The sequence below is a fragment of the Pholis gunnellus genome, assembly GCF_910591455.1.
Source record: "Pholis gunnellus genome assembly, chromosome: 17".
Taxonomy (NCBI): Eukaryota; Metazoa; Chordata; class Actinopteri; order Perciformes; family Pholidae; genus Pholis; species Pholis gunnellus.
Genome location: NC_136544.1, coordinates 8,965,549 through 8,981,391, shown reverse-complemented (window position 1 = coordinate 8,981,391; position 15,843 = coordinate 8,965,549). Strand labels below are relative to the sequence as shown.

At 41.8% G+C, this 15,843-nt stretch overlaps 2 protein-coding genes across 2 annotated transcripts; both read right to left on the bottom strand.

Annotated features, from left to right (window-relative positions):
• Positions 1-928: 928 nt before the first annotated feature.
• On the bottom strand, positions 929-6,800 carry retsat.2 (retinol saturase, tandem duplicate 2). Its single transcript, XM_079178053.1, has 11 exons — positions 6,597-6,800; positions 5,662-5,844; positions 5,299-5,540; positions 3,863-4,064; positions 3,580-3,777; positions 3,353-3,472; positions 2,910-3,048; positions 2,429-2,538; positions 2,143-2,312; positions 1,572-1,731; positions 929-1,471 (listed from the first exon to the last, which is right to left on the bottom strand). Exons 1-11 carry the CDS (start codon positions 6,754-6,756, stop codon positions 1,323-1,325), a joined length of 1,833 nt encoding a protein of 610 aa, XP_079034179.1. The 5' UTR covers positions 6,757-6,800; the 3' UTR covers positions 929-1,322.
• An 856-nt stretch (positions 6,801-7,656) lies between these two features.
• On the bottom strand, positions 7,657-15,109 carry nmt1a (N-myristoyltransferase 1a). Its single transcript, XM_079178230.1, has 12 exons — positions 15,000-15,109; positions 12,857-12,962; positions 12,402-12,546; positions 12,181-12,299; positions 11,513-11,604; positions 11,205-11,321; positions 10,624-10,794; positions 10,436-10,544; positions 10,166-10,336; positions 9,901-10,065; positions 9,665-9,802; positions 7,657-9,194 (listed from the first exon to the last, which is right to left on the bottom strand). The coding sequence occupies exons 1-12, from the start codon at positions 15,101-15,103 to the stop codon at positions 9,174-9,176; spliced, it is 1,458 nt and encodes a 485-aa protein (XP_079034356.1). The 5' UTR covers positions 15,104-15,109; the 3' UTR covers positions 7,657-9,173.
• Between the last annotated feature and the right edge of the window lie 734 nt (positions 15,110-15,843).

Below are 15,843 nucleotides of genomic sequence, written 5' to 3'. Positions count from 1 at the left end.
GGCCTGTCTAGATAACAGTCTGCTTCAGGATGACAACAGTTAAATATGACGTATTTACCTGCTTCCAACACTCTTTGACGCAGAGTGAGCTAGCCAACGAGGCTCTGCGTAAATAGAGGTTTGCTGGTTAGCTAGGAGGTCAACTCCTGTCAGACCGCAGCCGCAAACCACCTGTAATAACAATGTTTTGATGCAATTACCAAGTGTTTCATTTAAGCCTCGTTGTTACAGCATCTGGTGTTAGTACTTTACCTCAGACTGCTGAGCGCACTTTAGCCTCCAAGTGGCTGTCTGCAGGAAAGTGTCGGCGCATAACTTGCAGCCAGACAATGATAAGAAAATCACACCCCTTTTATTCGCCAACTAATCAGAAAGCTCAAAATGTTGTCTGTCTAGCCATCAGTCTTTTTTGGGGGAGCGCACTTGTTGTACACGTGCACACTGCTGCTGTCAATGTCACTGCAAAAACATATGCTGCGTTCAGGTGCAGGCTATTTACTGTGGTCGGTGCACATAAACAACATATATAAACAAATAAACATAGTTGGGACGAGGGTGGTTTCCAGACGATTACAACAAGATAAAACATGATGACCAAGCTTTGAAGTTAATGTCAGTTTACACGTTTTAGTTTATGTCCTAGTAATTAGCAGCAAAGTGAATTAAAGCGCTATACAAAATAAATGTATTATTATTAAGTTAATCAGTTTCATTTTATTGATAGGATATGTTGATATTTATTTTGATACTGACTACACACCGTACCACACCCGAGTGGCAGAGATGTGACTTTCAGGTGGTGCAATAAATGTAGGTGGCAAAATAACAATCAATGCTGTTAGAAACTAAATGAACCTGTTGACCCCTTTATTGGGAATAATGCAACATGTTTACACCAAAGACCAAACTGAAACAAATTCATTGTTTGTACCCTTTATTATTAAAAAGGGAGTAAAACATGACACAACTTCACCTCAGGCACTGAGTTAAGAGACTACAGATGACTTTCAACATTTGATTTTAGGAAAAAAGCATTTGCATTAACAGTTGAGGTCACGTTAGCTTTGATAAGTGCAGGTTGACTGAGGTATTCAAACATGAATTAATGTAGGTATGCATATTTTAAAGTACAGGCACTGCTCAGTGTTGGTGTGGAAAACTCACTTTTCCAGTTTATTATAGCAAAAACAAGTCACTTGTTGGGTTTAATCTGAGGGTCTCTGTGCTGAGGCGCTCTTGAAGGGTGTTTTGTGAGTGAGACATAAGTGCTAATTAAATAAGGTATAACTACAACGGTCACTCAGCTGAATGTCGTCAGGCAGCTACTCCTCTTTCAATTTGGCATTCGTAAATTTAATTTTCTTTGCCAAGGCGATGGCATCCAGGTGGAGGTTGCGGTTGAGGATGACCGAGCCGCAGCTGAGAGCTCCAGCCAGAGCACCGGCGAAGCCGCACACAAACACGTCCTGACCTGCAACACAAAGCACACCGGATGTACTGAATTTAGACAAAGTCCTGTCAGGAGTTACAGGCGACCTCTGGGTGAGGTTATGCTGCATGGGTGGTCCGACCTGTCAGATAGAGGTTCTTCAGAGGAGTCTGAGGTCTCACTGTAGCGCTGAGTTCAGGGGTGAAGCGGGCGACGCCATGATCCGCTCCGTAGATTTCACCTTTGGGGGCTCCGATATAGTGCGTGTTTGTGATGGGGGTGCCAGCATCAATGTACTCAACCTACACAAAAAAAACAAAAAAACAAACAGGCAATATGTATGTGAATATTATTTATTAAGCCAGGAAAGCTAGCCTGGTGCAACAATAATGAGTTATAAGCAACATAAAACCAATAACACAACGTGATAGTAAAATTATGCATAACTATTATAATAATTTACTTAAAGAATAGCATCCTAGAAACATAAAAGATATCTATACAATAAATAAAAAGACCAAACTTATATAATCCTTCAGACTAACATCTTCTAAATTACACCCACTCAGCAGCCACATTACACTAAAAACCAACCTAGTGCCAACCTATGGAAGGTTAAAGAGCGCCAGCAAAGCCAAAATAAATCTCTTTAACATACAGAATGCAAAGCTAATGAGCAGTGAGAGGACACGAGGCGGATTCAGAAGCGTTACCTTGTCTCTGGTTATCTTCGGGAAGACATCCAAAACCACCTCCAGAACAGAGTCAATGAAGGCCTGCTTCAGCTCTTTGTAGTCCGACGCTCGGTTCGTCACTTTGTCATCCTTCCACTCCTCAAACCACTTGTAGTTGGCAAAACTGACCAGACTCACGGTGGACTTCCCTGATGTGAAAATAAATATCTAAAAGGTAAACACACAAAAAAAAAACCCACAGGACAACATATTGTTGTGGAGTGCACGCATGAACCTAACTTCACGGTGAAGACAGTTTCTGTACCTGGTGATCTTTCCTCCCAGGTCGAATCTTTAGCCGATGGAGACGCCACGAACAGGAGAGGTATGTTATTAGCAGACTCTTCCCTCGTTCCATTATAATACTTCTCCACCCTTTAAAGCAAAAAATACATTAGGTTACATTTCTAAATAAAGATATCTTCTGTTAAAATACTGGACCAAAAGCTCCTTACAGTTGCTGTTATTCAGTGTGACTAACTTCTCCATAGTCCTTGTGAATCTGTGATTCTCTACAACACGTTGTATTATATTTGAGCAACTTTAAGTCCATGTAAAGTTTAGAACTAAAGAACTGACACATTTTGAGATCTACAGGTTGAGTTTAAGTGCTCAGAAACTTCTAAAACAAAAAGACCTGGCTCCTAAAAAGCACATTTTTAAGTTTGCAAAGTCAAGTCCGTGTTTGGCTACAACTCGAATGTGAATTGTGACAAGCAACAGACACGAGATGCTAAACAACGTACAGTTCATCGAAATTGTTCTCGGCAAAGATCCAGTAGTTGTCCGCTTTCAGGCCCAGCTCCTCCTTGGTTCCATTCAGACCCACAAACACACTCAGGCCACCGTCACCGTTCTTCATCATACTCGTCTGCTTCTGGATAGCTGTGTCGAATCATACGGGACAACTTTAGCTCACAGATAAAAGTGACATGAAAACCTAATCATGGGATTCATCGCCCACCGTTTTGCAGCCAACACTGAAACGATTGCATAACTCAAGCTAAGGCTCAACCGTTTCTAGGCCCAACGTTTCAGGTGTGACAATTTGCTGCTTCTCTCTAGTTTTATGTCATCTTTGGGTGTTGGGTTACTTGATGATGCCACCTGGGCATTTTCTAGACTAAAGAGCTAACTGATTAAAAATAAAAAATAATAATAATCATTGGTTGCAGCACTTAGTCCCTACCTGGCATGGCCTGGAGCTCTTTGGGCAGCAGCTTCTGGTATGTGTTGAAGATGCCGGCATTAGAGATGACCACAGGGGCACGGATATGTATTTCCTCTTGGCCCTTCATGACGCTCACACCTGAAACCTTGACAAAAATAAATAAATAAATAAACGCATTGAGTCTCCCGTCACTGGGAGCTGCATGATGTGACCGCGTACAGAAACACTGAGGAATTCCCTCCCACCGTAAGCTTCGTTGGCGCCATTGAACAGGATGCGGTTGACTGGCGCTCGGACCAGAACAGCACCACCAGCCTTCTCAATGATGGGGATCATGTGGTAGGCAATCTCAGTGGCTCCGCCTTTCGGGTACCACGCACCATTCAGGTAGTGGGTGACCAGCAAGCTGTGCATAGCGAAACTGCTTTCTTTAGGCATGTTACCTGCAGATCAGAGACGGAAACGCATGAGCGGGATACTGAAGAAATTAGCTGATCTCACCAACAGGACTGCTGAAGCTCGGCCTACCGTAGGTGCCGAAGATGTAGGTGAAAACCGCCCTGAGGTCCTTGTTCTCCGTCAGCTCATTCACCACTTCCGTCAGGCTGCGAGGTGCCATTTTGAAGAAGAAGGACAGACGTTGGGCCAGACCGGTGTAGACCAGGAACTTGGCCAAGGGCACGGGGCAGGTCTTCAGCAGAGCGAGGAGCCAAACGCCCCGCCCGGCTTTCTGCAGAGAGAACACACAAGACACACAGATGGTGATCTGTAATCGACTGACAGAGTACAATTAAGGTGGATTTACCAAAGTCTGGAGCTGTATAACTGGCTGTGTGAGGATGCACCTTCCCCAGGAAAACGGACAAACACATAAAAGGAAGTATAGAAGAACACCTATAGATTGAAACTACGGACAAAAATATGAGAGATATTGTCTTAGGGGGTACGAAACAAACAGAGTCAAAGTGAAACGTGAATGTATCATAGCAACTCTAATTATGAATCCATCTACTCAGACTATTTATTCCGCGATTAATCTCTCCTTTTGCACTTTCTTTTTTGCCTTTTTTTGTTTCCGCTTGTCAAAATAAATCATTAATAAGTTGAAAACCTCTGCCAACCTGTTGCAAAGTTGCAGTTTGCATCCACGTCTGTCCAAAATGTCATCACTTCATTATTTTATCATGTTAGCCATTTGTGCTAAATTGTCTTTATTAGCATATTAAATCTTGATCTTTGGCCATAAACGTGTTTCGTGAGGTCCAAGTGACCTTTGACCAACAAAATCTAATCAGTTCATCATTGAGTTCAAGTGGATGTTTTTTGCCAAATTTCCAGAAATTCCCTCCAGGCGTTGGTGAGATATCGTGTAATATAAGATAAGATAAGATAATCCTTTATCAGTCTCGTAGCGGGTCAATTTACAGGATTACAGCAGCATAGTGGATAGTGCATACAAGACACATAGTCAAACAAGTATTATAAATAAGTAATAAACAGTAAAGAATATTAACTAAGTAAAAAAGTTAAAATCCACAAAGTGTTCACGAGAATGGGACAGACAGATGTGCTGATGGATGTACGGACAAACAACCCAAAAAGAAATCGCCTGTGGCCCCGGCTTTTGTCTAAGTGGAGACATAAAAATGAATCGATGCACTAAATAGATCCTCAGAGATAAAGACAGTGACATTCCTTTATCTGTGTGTCAAAGCAAAACGCTGTTGCAACTCAGTCTAGATACAATTATGCAACATCTCAGCTAATAGGAGGACTCTCCAGTCACACCGACCTTTGCTTTAGCAACCCTTGAGTCCTTGATAATAAATCTGGATAATGTAGCGTCTTTGTGCCAAAATGTATAAATGCACAGTTCACTGGGGGTGAGGCATACAAATGGGGGGATAATCACTGAAAAAAATACTCTCTACAGTAATATTTTGTCCTGTTCACAAAGGTCCTACCTTGGCCAGCCTCACGTACTCATCGATGGCCTTCTCCTCTCCAGGGAAGCACTTCTTCAGCTCCTCGGGGAAGCGGGTCCTGCCGCTGTAGATGGGGTATCGGCGGCGGTTCTCTGGAGGTCCCAGCACAACATGGTCAAACGGATTCTCCAGAGGCTCCCACTGCAGCTGCCCATTAGTCATGCTGTCCAGCATGCAGCGGAACGGCTTGTGGTCCTGCAGGTCACCGATGTAGTGGATTCCTGAGGGAGGAAGGCAGAAAACACGTGGACACAGCAGGGTTTGTCGGGGTTTTTTGGAGTCTTGAAATGTTGGGTGCAGTCAAACAACAAATTACATTTCTTAATTTTATGTTCTTCTCACCAACATCAAACTCAAAGCCCTTCTCGGTGAACGTGTGGCAGCATCCTCCAGCCCGATCGTGCTGCTCCAGAACCAGGACCTTCTTTCCAACTTTGGCTAGCAGCACCCCAAGCCCAAGACCACCGATCCCACTGCCGATGATGACGGCATCCAGGTTTTCAGGAACTCTACTGGCCAGAAAACCTGATGACAAGACATAAATATTCAAACAATGGGCATGGCATGTGGACTGCAATGTGCGATTGTTCGTTTTTGATATTTAAGAATAATTGGTTGAAAACAATCAATAACAAATAATATTTTTGGCAGTCACACACACAATATAAAATGTAAACTTTCAGGAGTCCCTGCTGCACACTAATCACTATTCAGGACATATGTAACTTTGCAATATTAGCTTTTAAAGAGTTTCTTCAAGACAAATGGTTTGAATTAATCCAGTTTTAAATACATATTGGGATGAAGTGTGTGCAGTGAGTTAGGTCAGCCACTAACGATCATTTTCAATACCGATTTATCTCTCATTTGATATTTTTAAGTCTAAATGCTCACATATATTTGATTTTCAGCAATATACTGACCAGAAAATGCTGCACCCAGATCCCTTTTTGCAAAATAGCAGTTTATTTTGAATTGCAACCTCCGAGGGAAGAAGCAATGCTACAACTTACAATTTGTTTCAAACCGACACTTAATTTCAATACATGCATTTGTTTAATATAAAATCACAGCAACGTCCTCGGTCCCCACTAATGTTGCAAGACAGGTTCATTTCCCCACAGCCGCATTCTTCTACAGGGACACTTGGACCTGCAACGTTGACTGTGTAAACTAATTAAAAATTCACTTGCGGGTAAGATTACTCAACATTTTATTATATCAATACAAATCACTTCAGTTTTTTTCAACTTAGAACTTTGGTAGTTTTAACTCACCCTGCTTCAGCACTTTGTTTTTCTCCTTCCTGTTGTGAACCATCTTCTTTAACGGTTCACGAGTGTCCTTCTCAAAGGGATTGGGCCCGGAGCTGCCGAAGACATATTTTAATATAAATATGACCAAAGCGACACAAACTATCCCGACAACGAGCAGCATCGTGACAGCTTCTCCAACACTCCCGAGTGCACAGTTCCGCGTTGTTCCAGTTACCCTCTGCACGACTGACAGGAGATGCCGGCCAATTAGAGCCTTCCATTAGTACACGTGAGGCAGTGACGCTAGCCTCAGGGCAGTTTCGACCAATCAGCGTCCAGTTGAGTGTGAGAGCGACGCCTCGTTTTACAACACAAGAAAAGAGACGCAATCCACGCCCCTACTGTTTCATAATTAGAACTAAAGGCTTTGCTTGACCTTGGTGACACTTAAAAAGTATTAAAATAAACAATATATAAAAACTATTTAAACACTAATTATTATCTGAGGCCTTTAGAATCATCTTTAATAATATATTTTGAAAACAAAGCCTTAAGATTAAATCACAATATTGTCTGTGTCATTTGTTAACTCCTGGAAAGACATTTGTTGAGTTTTATTTTATTAAATTTCATTTTCAACAAAAATGTTGTATTACTCTTAAAAGTAGAATGTGTAGTACTGTAAATACGTAAAATCATCAATGTTTGATTTGAACTTGTTAAATATTGTTTTAAACTTGTTAAACCATTCATCTAAATTAAGAACCACCCTGGCTCCACATCTGTTAAACACCTTAAGTTGATAGTCTTAAAAACAAAAAAAGTGTTAAAAATGACAGTTGAACTAAAAGCCTCATGCAATTAGAAAACAATAGTGCTGCATGGTACCTTAGTCTTGGCCTTTGTCACAGTAGTTTGATAAAGAACAAAACAATCTCACCGTCCATGTACTTGCTTGCTGTATCACCATCCACTGAGGAACACCATTAGATCCCGTTTTAATATCCAAAAAAAGCTAGCAAGTGGTCCTTGAGTGTATTTGATATCCTGTGTAAACATGAACTTTGACAAAATCCTCACAGCAACTTCTAGATTTTATTTTCTTTTGCTAAAAAAAAAAAAAAAAAATGAATCACCTGCATCTTCACATTTTTTTTCCTGCATCAAAACACCACGAGACCCATTCTTCTTTTACATCAGTTTTTAAATAGAACCAGCATTTTACATTAGAAACACTTTAAGTGGGGCACGTCCCCAGTCATCACCATCACCACTCACTCTGCACAATGTCCTGCAAGTCCAGACGGCTTTACACCAAGACTTTAAACTGACATCACCTGCATGATGAGTGTAGAGCTCCAAATGCTGTAATGTTACCTGCAGTGCTCATACTTCATATTGTTTCACTTTCTAAATAAAGCTCATAAAAGCATAATATAGGCGATGACCACATCAAACCATCAATTCCCTCGGAGTTAAACACAGTCCGTGCATTCAAACTTGCCAGATCTTTCAGTTTTTCCTCATCTTTGCATTATATTATATTAATCTTTATGACTATTTTTAAGACTTACTGTGTGATTCCCTAAAGCAAATGAGGACAAAGTCCTAGAAATCCCCCTCAAACACTTTATATTAAGCTCTTGCAGACTTTTTCAGGAACATTTGACAAAACCTGAGAGCCCATACGGGTGGACATTGAAACTGGAACACAGTTAAAATCAAGAGGTGTCATTACAAATCCGATTCCTGCCAGGTGTTGTGTAAACCCCACCAGAATGCATTCAACCTCCGTGTGGGAGTCCAAACCTCCAACTGAGCCGGTCCACTGACGCCAGTCTGTGTTTCAGGGCTTCTTCTGTTAGTGCAGTACGCTGAGGTCATGAGAGTTAATACGGATGAGAGAACCTCCAGAAGGCGTAAACATCTTATTCATAAAGATAGAGGGTTTGATGAGACAGGGTCAAGCATGACAAGAAACATGTTAACAGAAGCCCTTATCTGGTGTCCACTTTTGGTATTTATTACCTCGCATTTTTTAACCTTTTCCTCTTTAAAATATCTTTTCATCATTTTGATTTTTCTTTTTTTTTTTAATCTCTAAAACTTAAGGATGACAGATTTATTTTAATTGCAAAAAGCACTTCCAACGTTTAGGAATCAAACAGAACAGTAGGTTCTAGTCTGCATGTGTTAGAGCATAATCCTCAGTAATGATTGATAGTATTTACATGTATTGTACGTTTCGTAGGTATGCCAACAGTGAGTGTTTGATATACAGTAATCTGTGCAAACTGTTCTTGTGTGTATGTGTACAATCAAGACAGCTCTCAGATGAAATACAGCTGTTTGTGATGGTAACAATGGCTTAAGGTCCATGTGATCGAGGGAGGAGGGTGAGCAGCGAGGCTCTCCCTCCTCCCTGCCTGGCAGCGGTAGTGCAGGTCAAAGTTCAAAAGGTCAAAAAGTAAAAATGGGCGGTGGTTTTTTTTTTTCCTTTCCTGAAGCAGGAAGTCATCAGTCCACCTGTCCGGTGGTCTGTGCCATGGTGCCGTCTCCTGGCCTGTTGGTGACACTTGTTTGTGACGTAAAGGGATGTCACTGCAGTACCAACCCAACCTGAGAGAGAAGAAGAGGACGTGTGAGGAAAGCAGTTACAAACATGTTTTGGGGAAATTTAAGGTTACAAAAGCAATTTGCAGGGTCCACCAAGCTAAATTTAAGACATTTAAAGACAGTTTTAATACCACGTAGAATGTAAAACAATACTTATTTTACGACAAACCAGCCAAGTAATGAAAGTTTAATGGAAGAGCCAGTGGGGAGGATAGGGTCGAGGGTTATGCATCGTTATATCAGTAGTATAAAGCAACAATTCCAGATAAAGTGCAGAATGAATGGAGGGCATAACAAATGAAATATGATGAATTAATTCAAGATCGTGTAAGTTCTAAATTTGACCCTTGCTCATTATGGTACGATGAGCTTCCTAGCTGCTGTAGCTTCTTGCCACAGGTCTGAGGGTGACGACTTTATTTGAGGATGCATTGGCAGACTTTAGGTCGCGATATTGCCACTATAAAACGTACCTTTTCTGAGCCCATGCTGGGACACTTCCAATTGTACAGATAATACTGTAGGTTTCCATCACCGATGCCGAACTTAAGCTTCTCCAGGAAAGTCTTGTTTTCCATTAGATCCAGTGCATTGAAGACATCAAACCCTTTCTGGATAAAGAGACGAGAAGAAAAAACAACAACAAGTCATTAGTTCCCTGAGAGTCAAAACTTCAGAGAACACACACATGGATTGAAGAGGAACACACCGATTTGGCCAGGATGAGGGCGTCAGACATCAGGTCGAGAATGGGGGTGGTGGTGTGCACGTTGTAGAAGGAGTACGCTGCTTTTAGGCTGCGGTGCAGAGGGTGGTTCATAATGGTAGAGGGCAGTGTGTAGAAGCTCAGGAAATCTGTTACCTTGCCATCGTTCTGTCAAGAGAATGACATACGTTTATATGAAGCCTCTCAGCGGAATGGTTTAAGACAGAATTATTTAAAGACGTCTCGGGCAAAACGTTTTTTTCTTTACCTCCACCAGGTAAGTGTCGATAATATTCTCCCGGGGCAGCAGCCAGTGTTCTACCTCTTCCTGGTTCATGGCGGGCACCAGGTTGAACTGGCTCAGGTACTCACGGAGGAGGCGATGCACAACTGGGACATCCTTCTTGGTCATCGTCCGCAGGCCGGAAGTCTTCGGAGTCTGAAGGAGCGAAACCAAGGGAGGAGAAGCATAAAGGCTCGGCAAGGGCTTGGTGGCCCATATTTGTGTTTTGTGTCAAATATGTGTGTTTTCACTAACGTCAGGCAGACGGTACAACTTCATGGTGCGCTGCATCGTCATGTTCCTGCTCAGGTGGGAGAACTTCACCTCGATTAGTTTGCGTGGGTTCAAAGAGCGATGCCAGTACCTGTGCAGAGAAGTTGGATTTGTAGAAGAGGGAAGGTTGTGTGCATAAAGTATGTGGAGAGCTATTCTGTCCGTCTCACCTGCATGTGCCCACAGGTTTGGGCAGCACCACTCCAGCAGTGTAAACTGCCTGAAAGACGCCCTGCAGGTTAACCCGTCTGGTGATTTCTCTTATCAGAACCGGAGCAACTCGTTTGGAGCGAAGCTTCTTGTGGACACAGAGGAAATTGATCTCTACCATTTTCTTTTCTCTAAACATCAGACAAAAAAGAATGCATTAAGTGAGCAACTCTGCAACAAACTCAAACCAGAATGACAGAAAAGGGCATTTATATAAATAGTATTAAATACTTTTTACATTACAATTACTAATCCATCACGTGTTGCACTTTTACCTTTAGATTAAAAATCAGAAGAACACAATTCACACAAATATTTGCTATATTGTACTTTCAGTGTAAAATATAAGACTGTGATCTATATTTAAGACAACTTATTCTGCATAAGGTATTTTCCTGGTCAACAATATGTACACTGAGTGGCCACTTCATTAAGATACACTTTAACAGCTCTGCCATACATGCGAGTACCTTAACAAAGTTTATAAAGTAATACTAAAATGGCCATTATACTTCCACACGGCATTGTTGTGTTCACTTACATGTCGTAGATACAGATGGAAGCAGGAATGGCACTGATGAAGCCTACGAGCTTCTGGTTGGAGTTCACTCTCACACCACAATGCCACTGGGGCAACCAGCCAGGGGGCCGCAGGGCCCTGAGAGAGAGATAGGTCGGTCATTACATGCAACAGATTATTGTATTGCCATTACCTGTATTAATATTTTATCAAATGTTGATCCATGTGCTTTATTTAAAGAAAGTATTTGCCGTCTAGATATATCAAGTTTAGCATTTCAATCTAACATCTTTGTCAGGTGTAAAGTGGGAGAATATCAGTTATAATACCAGAGCAGGAACTCGGGGGAGTAGTCAAATCGGAACATGTTGTCGTCATCTTCAACATAATTCTCGTTGAGAAGGGTGTAAAGTTCCTTGAGCTGGTTTTACAGAAAAACAACAGAATTAGACATTTTCTATATCTGTATGCGTAAATGTGCCTATTAATACATACATGCCAATGCTCTGCCAACTTCACCCGTTCTGTATCAATTCTAGTGAATTCATTTTTCTAACAATATGCATAATAAAATCATACACATACTGTGCATTCAACATTGCAAATGAAAAATAGCAGTACAGATACTGGTATGTAACATTTTGGTATGAAGAATCTTGTTCTTGCGTTTGCGAGCCGCACCGTTGTTTGCTTTTGCTACTGTAGTTTTCACTGTAAAGCAAGTTTGTGGATCTCAGCATTACAGTTCAGCTTTATCAAAGTAATCATTCATCAGCAATCCCACGACTGAGGAGTTGACAGCAATGACTGAAGGATATGTTCACATTGGCACACAAATAAAAATCCACTCGTTTTTTTTAACAAATTAAAGCTCAGATCACCGAGAGTCCAGGAGATTGCTGCTAAAAAGTCCTCATGTTGTCCTCATGTGCACTCCTGCTACGAGTGAGGGAGTGTGTGTGTGTGTGTGTGTGTGTGTGTTAATGCACTCACTTACCACACCAGCGTTCCCCAAGTCTAGGGTGTCCCAGCTGAAGCCCTGTGGGAGGCTGTAGGGCTCCTCACGAATGTTGTCTTTGTCAGGTTCGATGGAGCCGTGTGATGTCACAGTCTCCCCTGAAGGAAAACATAACAGTTTGTGACATAAGCACAGAAACCCACGATAAATGACATCCACTTGTCTCAGAGCACAACTGACAGCTCTGACAAATGTCATACCTAGCTTGGGCACAGGCTGCGTGTCCCAGAACTGGTAACTCCTCCGAGTGGCCTCCTCCATGGTTTTGGCAGGGCCTTGGCCGACAGAGAACAGTTCAATGGCCTTTTGGATCTCTTGGAGCTTATCAGCTGGCAATGAATTCACCTGTTTGCAAAACGCAGACAGAAATCAACAGGGTTAAAAGGGTCAATCCACCCAAATTAATCATTTTCTATTTAGTCCAGTGTGAGGGCCATGGCAGATAAGACATGCAATGGTCTAATCAGCAGAGTGCCACACTGTGAGCAAGAAGTGCACAGCTTTCTACGAGCCACTGTCCACAACAGGAAACTATCCTGCTTTTCACCTTGTAGTAGAACTGTAACTCCTAAAATATTTTTGTTCTCCTTTTGAATTTTAGGCGATCTGACCCTTTGATTTTGATTGGTGCTTCATAAAATTAAGGATTTCATGCCTTGGCAAGGGGGTCCTGAGCAGCTTCTGTGGCACCAGATTTCTTCTTCTTTTTCTGCTTCTTTTTCTTCTTCTTGGCACCAGTGTCGTCCCCCAGACCCCTGTCACTGAAAGGACAGAAATAGAAGGCTTGCACATTAGTCTACTATCCCAGAGGAAATTCATGCTCTGGTCAAATTGTGTTATCTTGAATGTCTACCTGGAATATATCCACCACACAGTGGGAAGATTAAAACTGCATTACACACACACTTGTGTATGAAATGCTGTACAAAGGTTGATCAGCCTAACATCAAACCTATCAGTAGTATATTGACACAAACATACAAGTAGGGCTGCATTGAGTGATTGTTTCCACTCTACATACATGAATCCTGGATAATAAAGTTATTCTGACTGCAACTTATTTACAAGATTATATTATAATAAAGAAACAAAGTCACTGTTGGTTAAACAACTACACAGGCCTATCAGCTAGAACAAAACCTGACATAACGTCTCAAGAAACTGGCAGAACACATAAGGTAGAGTACTGGACATTATGGACTGTGTCCCTCTCCATCGCTGTACACCGGTAGTTCCTGCAACCCCCCCCTCCCACAGCCTGTGTGTCACTAACCCCCATTTCAAACCTGAGGAGCCACACAAACCCCCACCCAGCGATCCCATCCTCTGGCCCGAGAGAGACTACATACTTACAGAGGATAATCTCATTAGTGTCCAAGAGAGGAGAGAAGCCAAGCACCGGCCAGTATTTGTAACACCAGCACAGATGGTGAATCACATGACCTCTGGAAGAGGACTGGATGGTATATATATGCGCTTGTGTACATATGCATGTACGTACAAGAGGTCAGTCAGTGACTGGGACAATGGACAACAAAACATTCAATAGTTTGTTCCACAGGCTTCCATTTCAACAGAGTAGACCAGCCAGCGGCCAGAACCATTCTTTGTGAGTTGGGTGCAGGGGAGTCGCATGTGTTGCTCGAAAAGAGCAGGAGTGAAGCTCACATTTGCTTCACCTCAATTGATAAATAGGGTCATCATTTTCTACTTACAGCAGCGGGGGATTAGGCACAAAATTGCTCTTTTTTTTTCCTCATAAAATGAACACTTTTACCTTCTATAGGCCCCCCAAAACCCTTCAATTAAAAAACAGCCCAAGAAATAAGATTCACTCTGTGTTAAAACTGCTCACAGCTCATGATCACACCAAGGCCTGTGATGACAAGTAACGTTAGACTCAGATTTCTTTGAAGAAGTAATAAGCCACAAAAAAAGGTAACTTTAGAGCAACACTTTCTCCAATGGCAGCATTCGCATATACCGTGAGCAGGACACGCCTTAATATTTGCACGCTAATGCTCCTTTCGTGTGTGTGTGTGTGTGTGTGTGTGTGTCACCGCTTGGTAAACATACAGAAGTCAAAGACGAGCAGTAGGGTTCAATCAAAGCCTGATTCCGTAGGAGAGCTGACATTAGGCTGATTTAGGATATTCATATTTTAAAAAGGAGGGAATTAAAAGCTCTGCTGACTCCCGAGTTATCAAAGCCAGCTCAAAACAAACGATATGATCAAGTTGCACGTGTAACAACGTGCAGGTTTAGCTTATTTCACTTTTGATTCGGCTACTGTCTGCACCCCGATCCTATTACAGACAATAGGGGTTTGACAGCTATGCTAGCATGCATGCTAACTTGCTAAATGTCAACTGGGGTTGCTATGAATTGCATCAGTTACAGGCAGACAGCAATATATAAACAAATGATACATCACACTGGCAACTTAATAAAAACAACTTTTTCTGTAAGTTGTAGAAGTGACAGTATATTATTAAATGACCAGCTTTGAAGCGTAACATTACTTTGGGCTTGCTACCTCCACACTACGCCTTGCTATCAGCGCTATAGAGCCCGTCCACATTAGCGACATGACGCACTCTCAGCCAATCACGTCAAAGGAACTGGTAGGCAACGGGTGTTTCTAACCAATAGGGTAAAGGCAAGTGGACGGGCCAACCTCCATCGATGGCTGTCTATCCCGACAGCTCCCCGACGCTTTAGTTTGATCCCGCTTTGATAAAGTCTATATAGACGTGACATATTTTTCACCGCTTTTGCTGCTAAGCCTGCCTTCTTACCCATCGTCAGAGTGGTGCTCTTCGTTTTCACAGTCGCTGCAGTGTCCGTGGTCCTCTACATCTTCTTTCTCCGGCATCGGTGCTGTCTCATTCTCATCCGCCATCTTCAACCAGGAAGTGAGGAGCTACCGCGTGCCCTCGACGACTTTAAAGCTCCCTCTGATGCTATTGGTTTAGAGCGGTGATGGAAATGTCTTCACTGTTGTCCTCTTGTGGCTGTTTATTATAAGTGGCTGTAGTAATACACATTCTGTGCTGTCTAATCGTACACATGCACACAAGCATGATTAGAGCCACGTGAAGGGATATTGAAACACTTTTTCAATTTACACATTTACTCAAGTAACGTTAGGTTGCTGTACAACTACAATGTTGAGCTCCTTGTACATTACTTCATTATTTCCATTTCATGCAACTTTCCATCTATACTTATACTCCACTACATCTCAGAGACAAACATTGTACATGTTTTTAAATTTAGGATGTAGGTTAATAAGACAACATATAACCAACAAATAAATTCTGATGTACAATATTATTATAAATGAAGAAATAAGACACCCTTCATGAAGTGGTTATACGTTTTAACTAAAGATTGCATTAATGGTTAATTATCGTTTTGCTAATGCTGTTTTACTTTTAGATATCATATTTAGATATTACTGCTGCAAATTTGGACATTCATGGTTTTCACTGGACAGAAAGGGTTTGAAAATGTGTAATTTGTAAAGTAACGAGTGACTAAAGCTGTCAGGCAAATGTAGAGTAAAAAGTTCAACATTTGCCTCTAAGATGGTGTGAAAAAAATAGAAATACTAAGTGTACTTTGTTACATTCAACCACT

Bases quoted from the DNA above. Each gene is read 5' to 3' on its own strand.
- retsat.2 (XM_079178053.1), bottom strand. From the start codon at position 6,756: ATGCTGCTCGTTGTCGGGATAGTTTGTGTCGCTTTGGTCATATTTATA. The intron at 3,049-3,352 runs GTAGGGACTAAG...GATTCGACACAG, and splicing joins AGAGCTCCAGGCCATGCCAG to CTATCCAGAAGCAGACGAGT. The intron at 2,539-2,909 runs GTACGTTGTTTA...TTTGCTTTAAAG, and splicing joins GAGAACAATTTCGATGAACT to GGTGGAGAAGTATTATAATG.
- nmt1a (XM_079178230.1), bottom strand. From the start codon at position 15,103: ATGGCGGATGAGAATGAGACAGCACCGATGCCGGAGAAAGAAGATGTA. The intron at 10,795-11,204 runs GTAAGTGAACAC...TCTGATGTTTAG, and splicing joins TCCATCTGTATCTACGACAT to AGAAAAGAAAATGGTAGAGA. The intron at 10,545-10,623 runs GTGAGACGGACA...TTCTCTGCACAG, and splicing joins AAACCTGTGGGCACATGCAG to GTACTGGCATCGCTCTTTGA.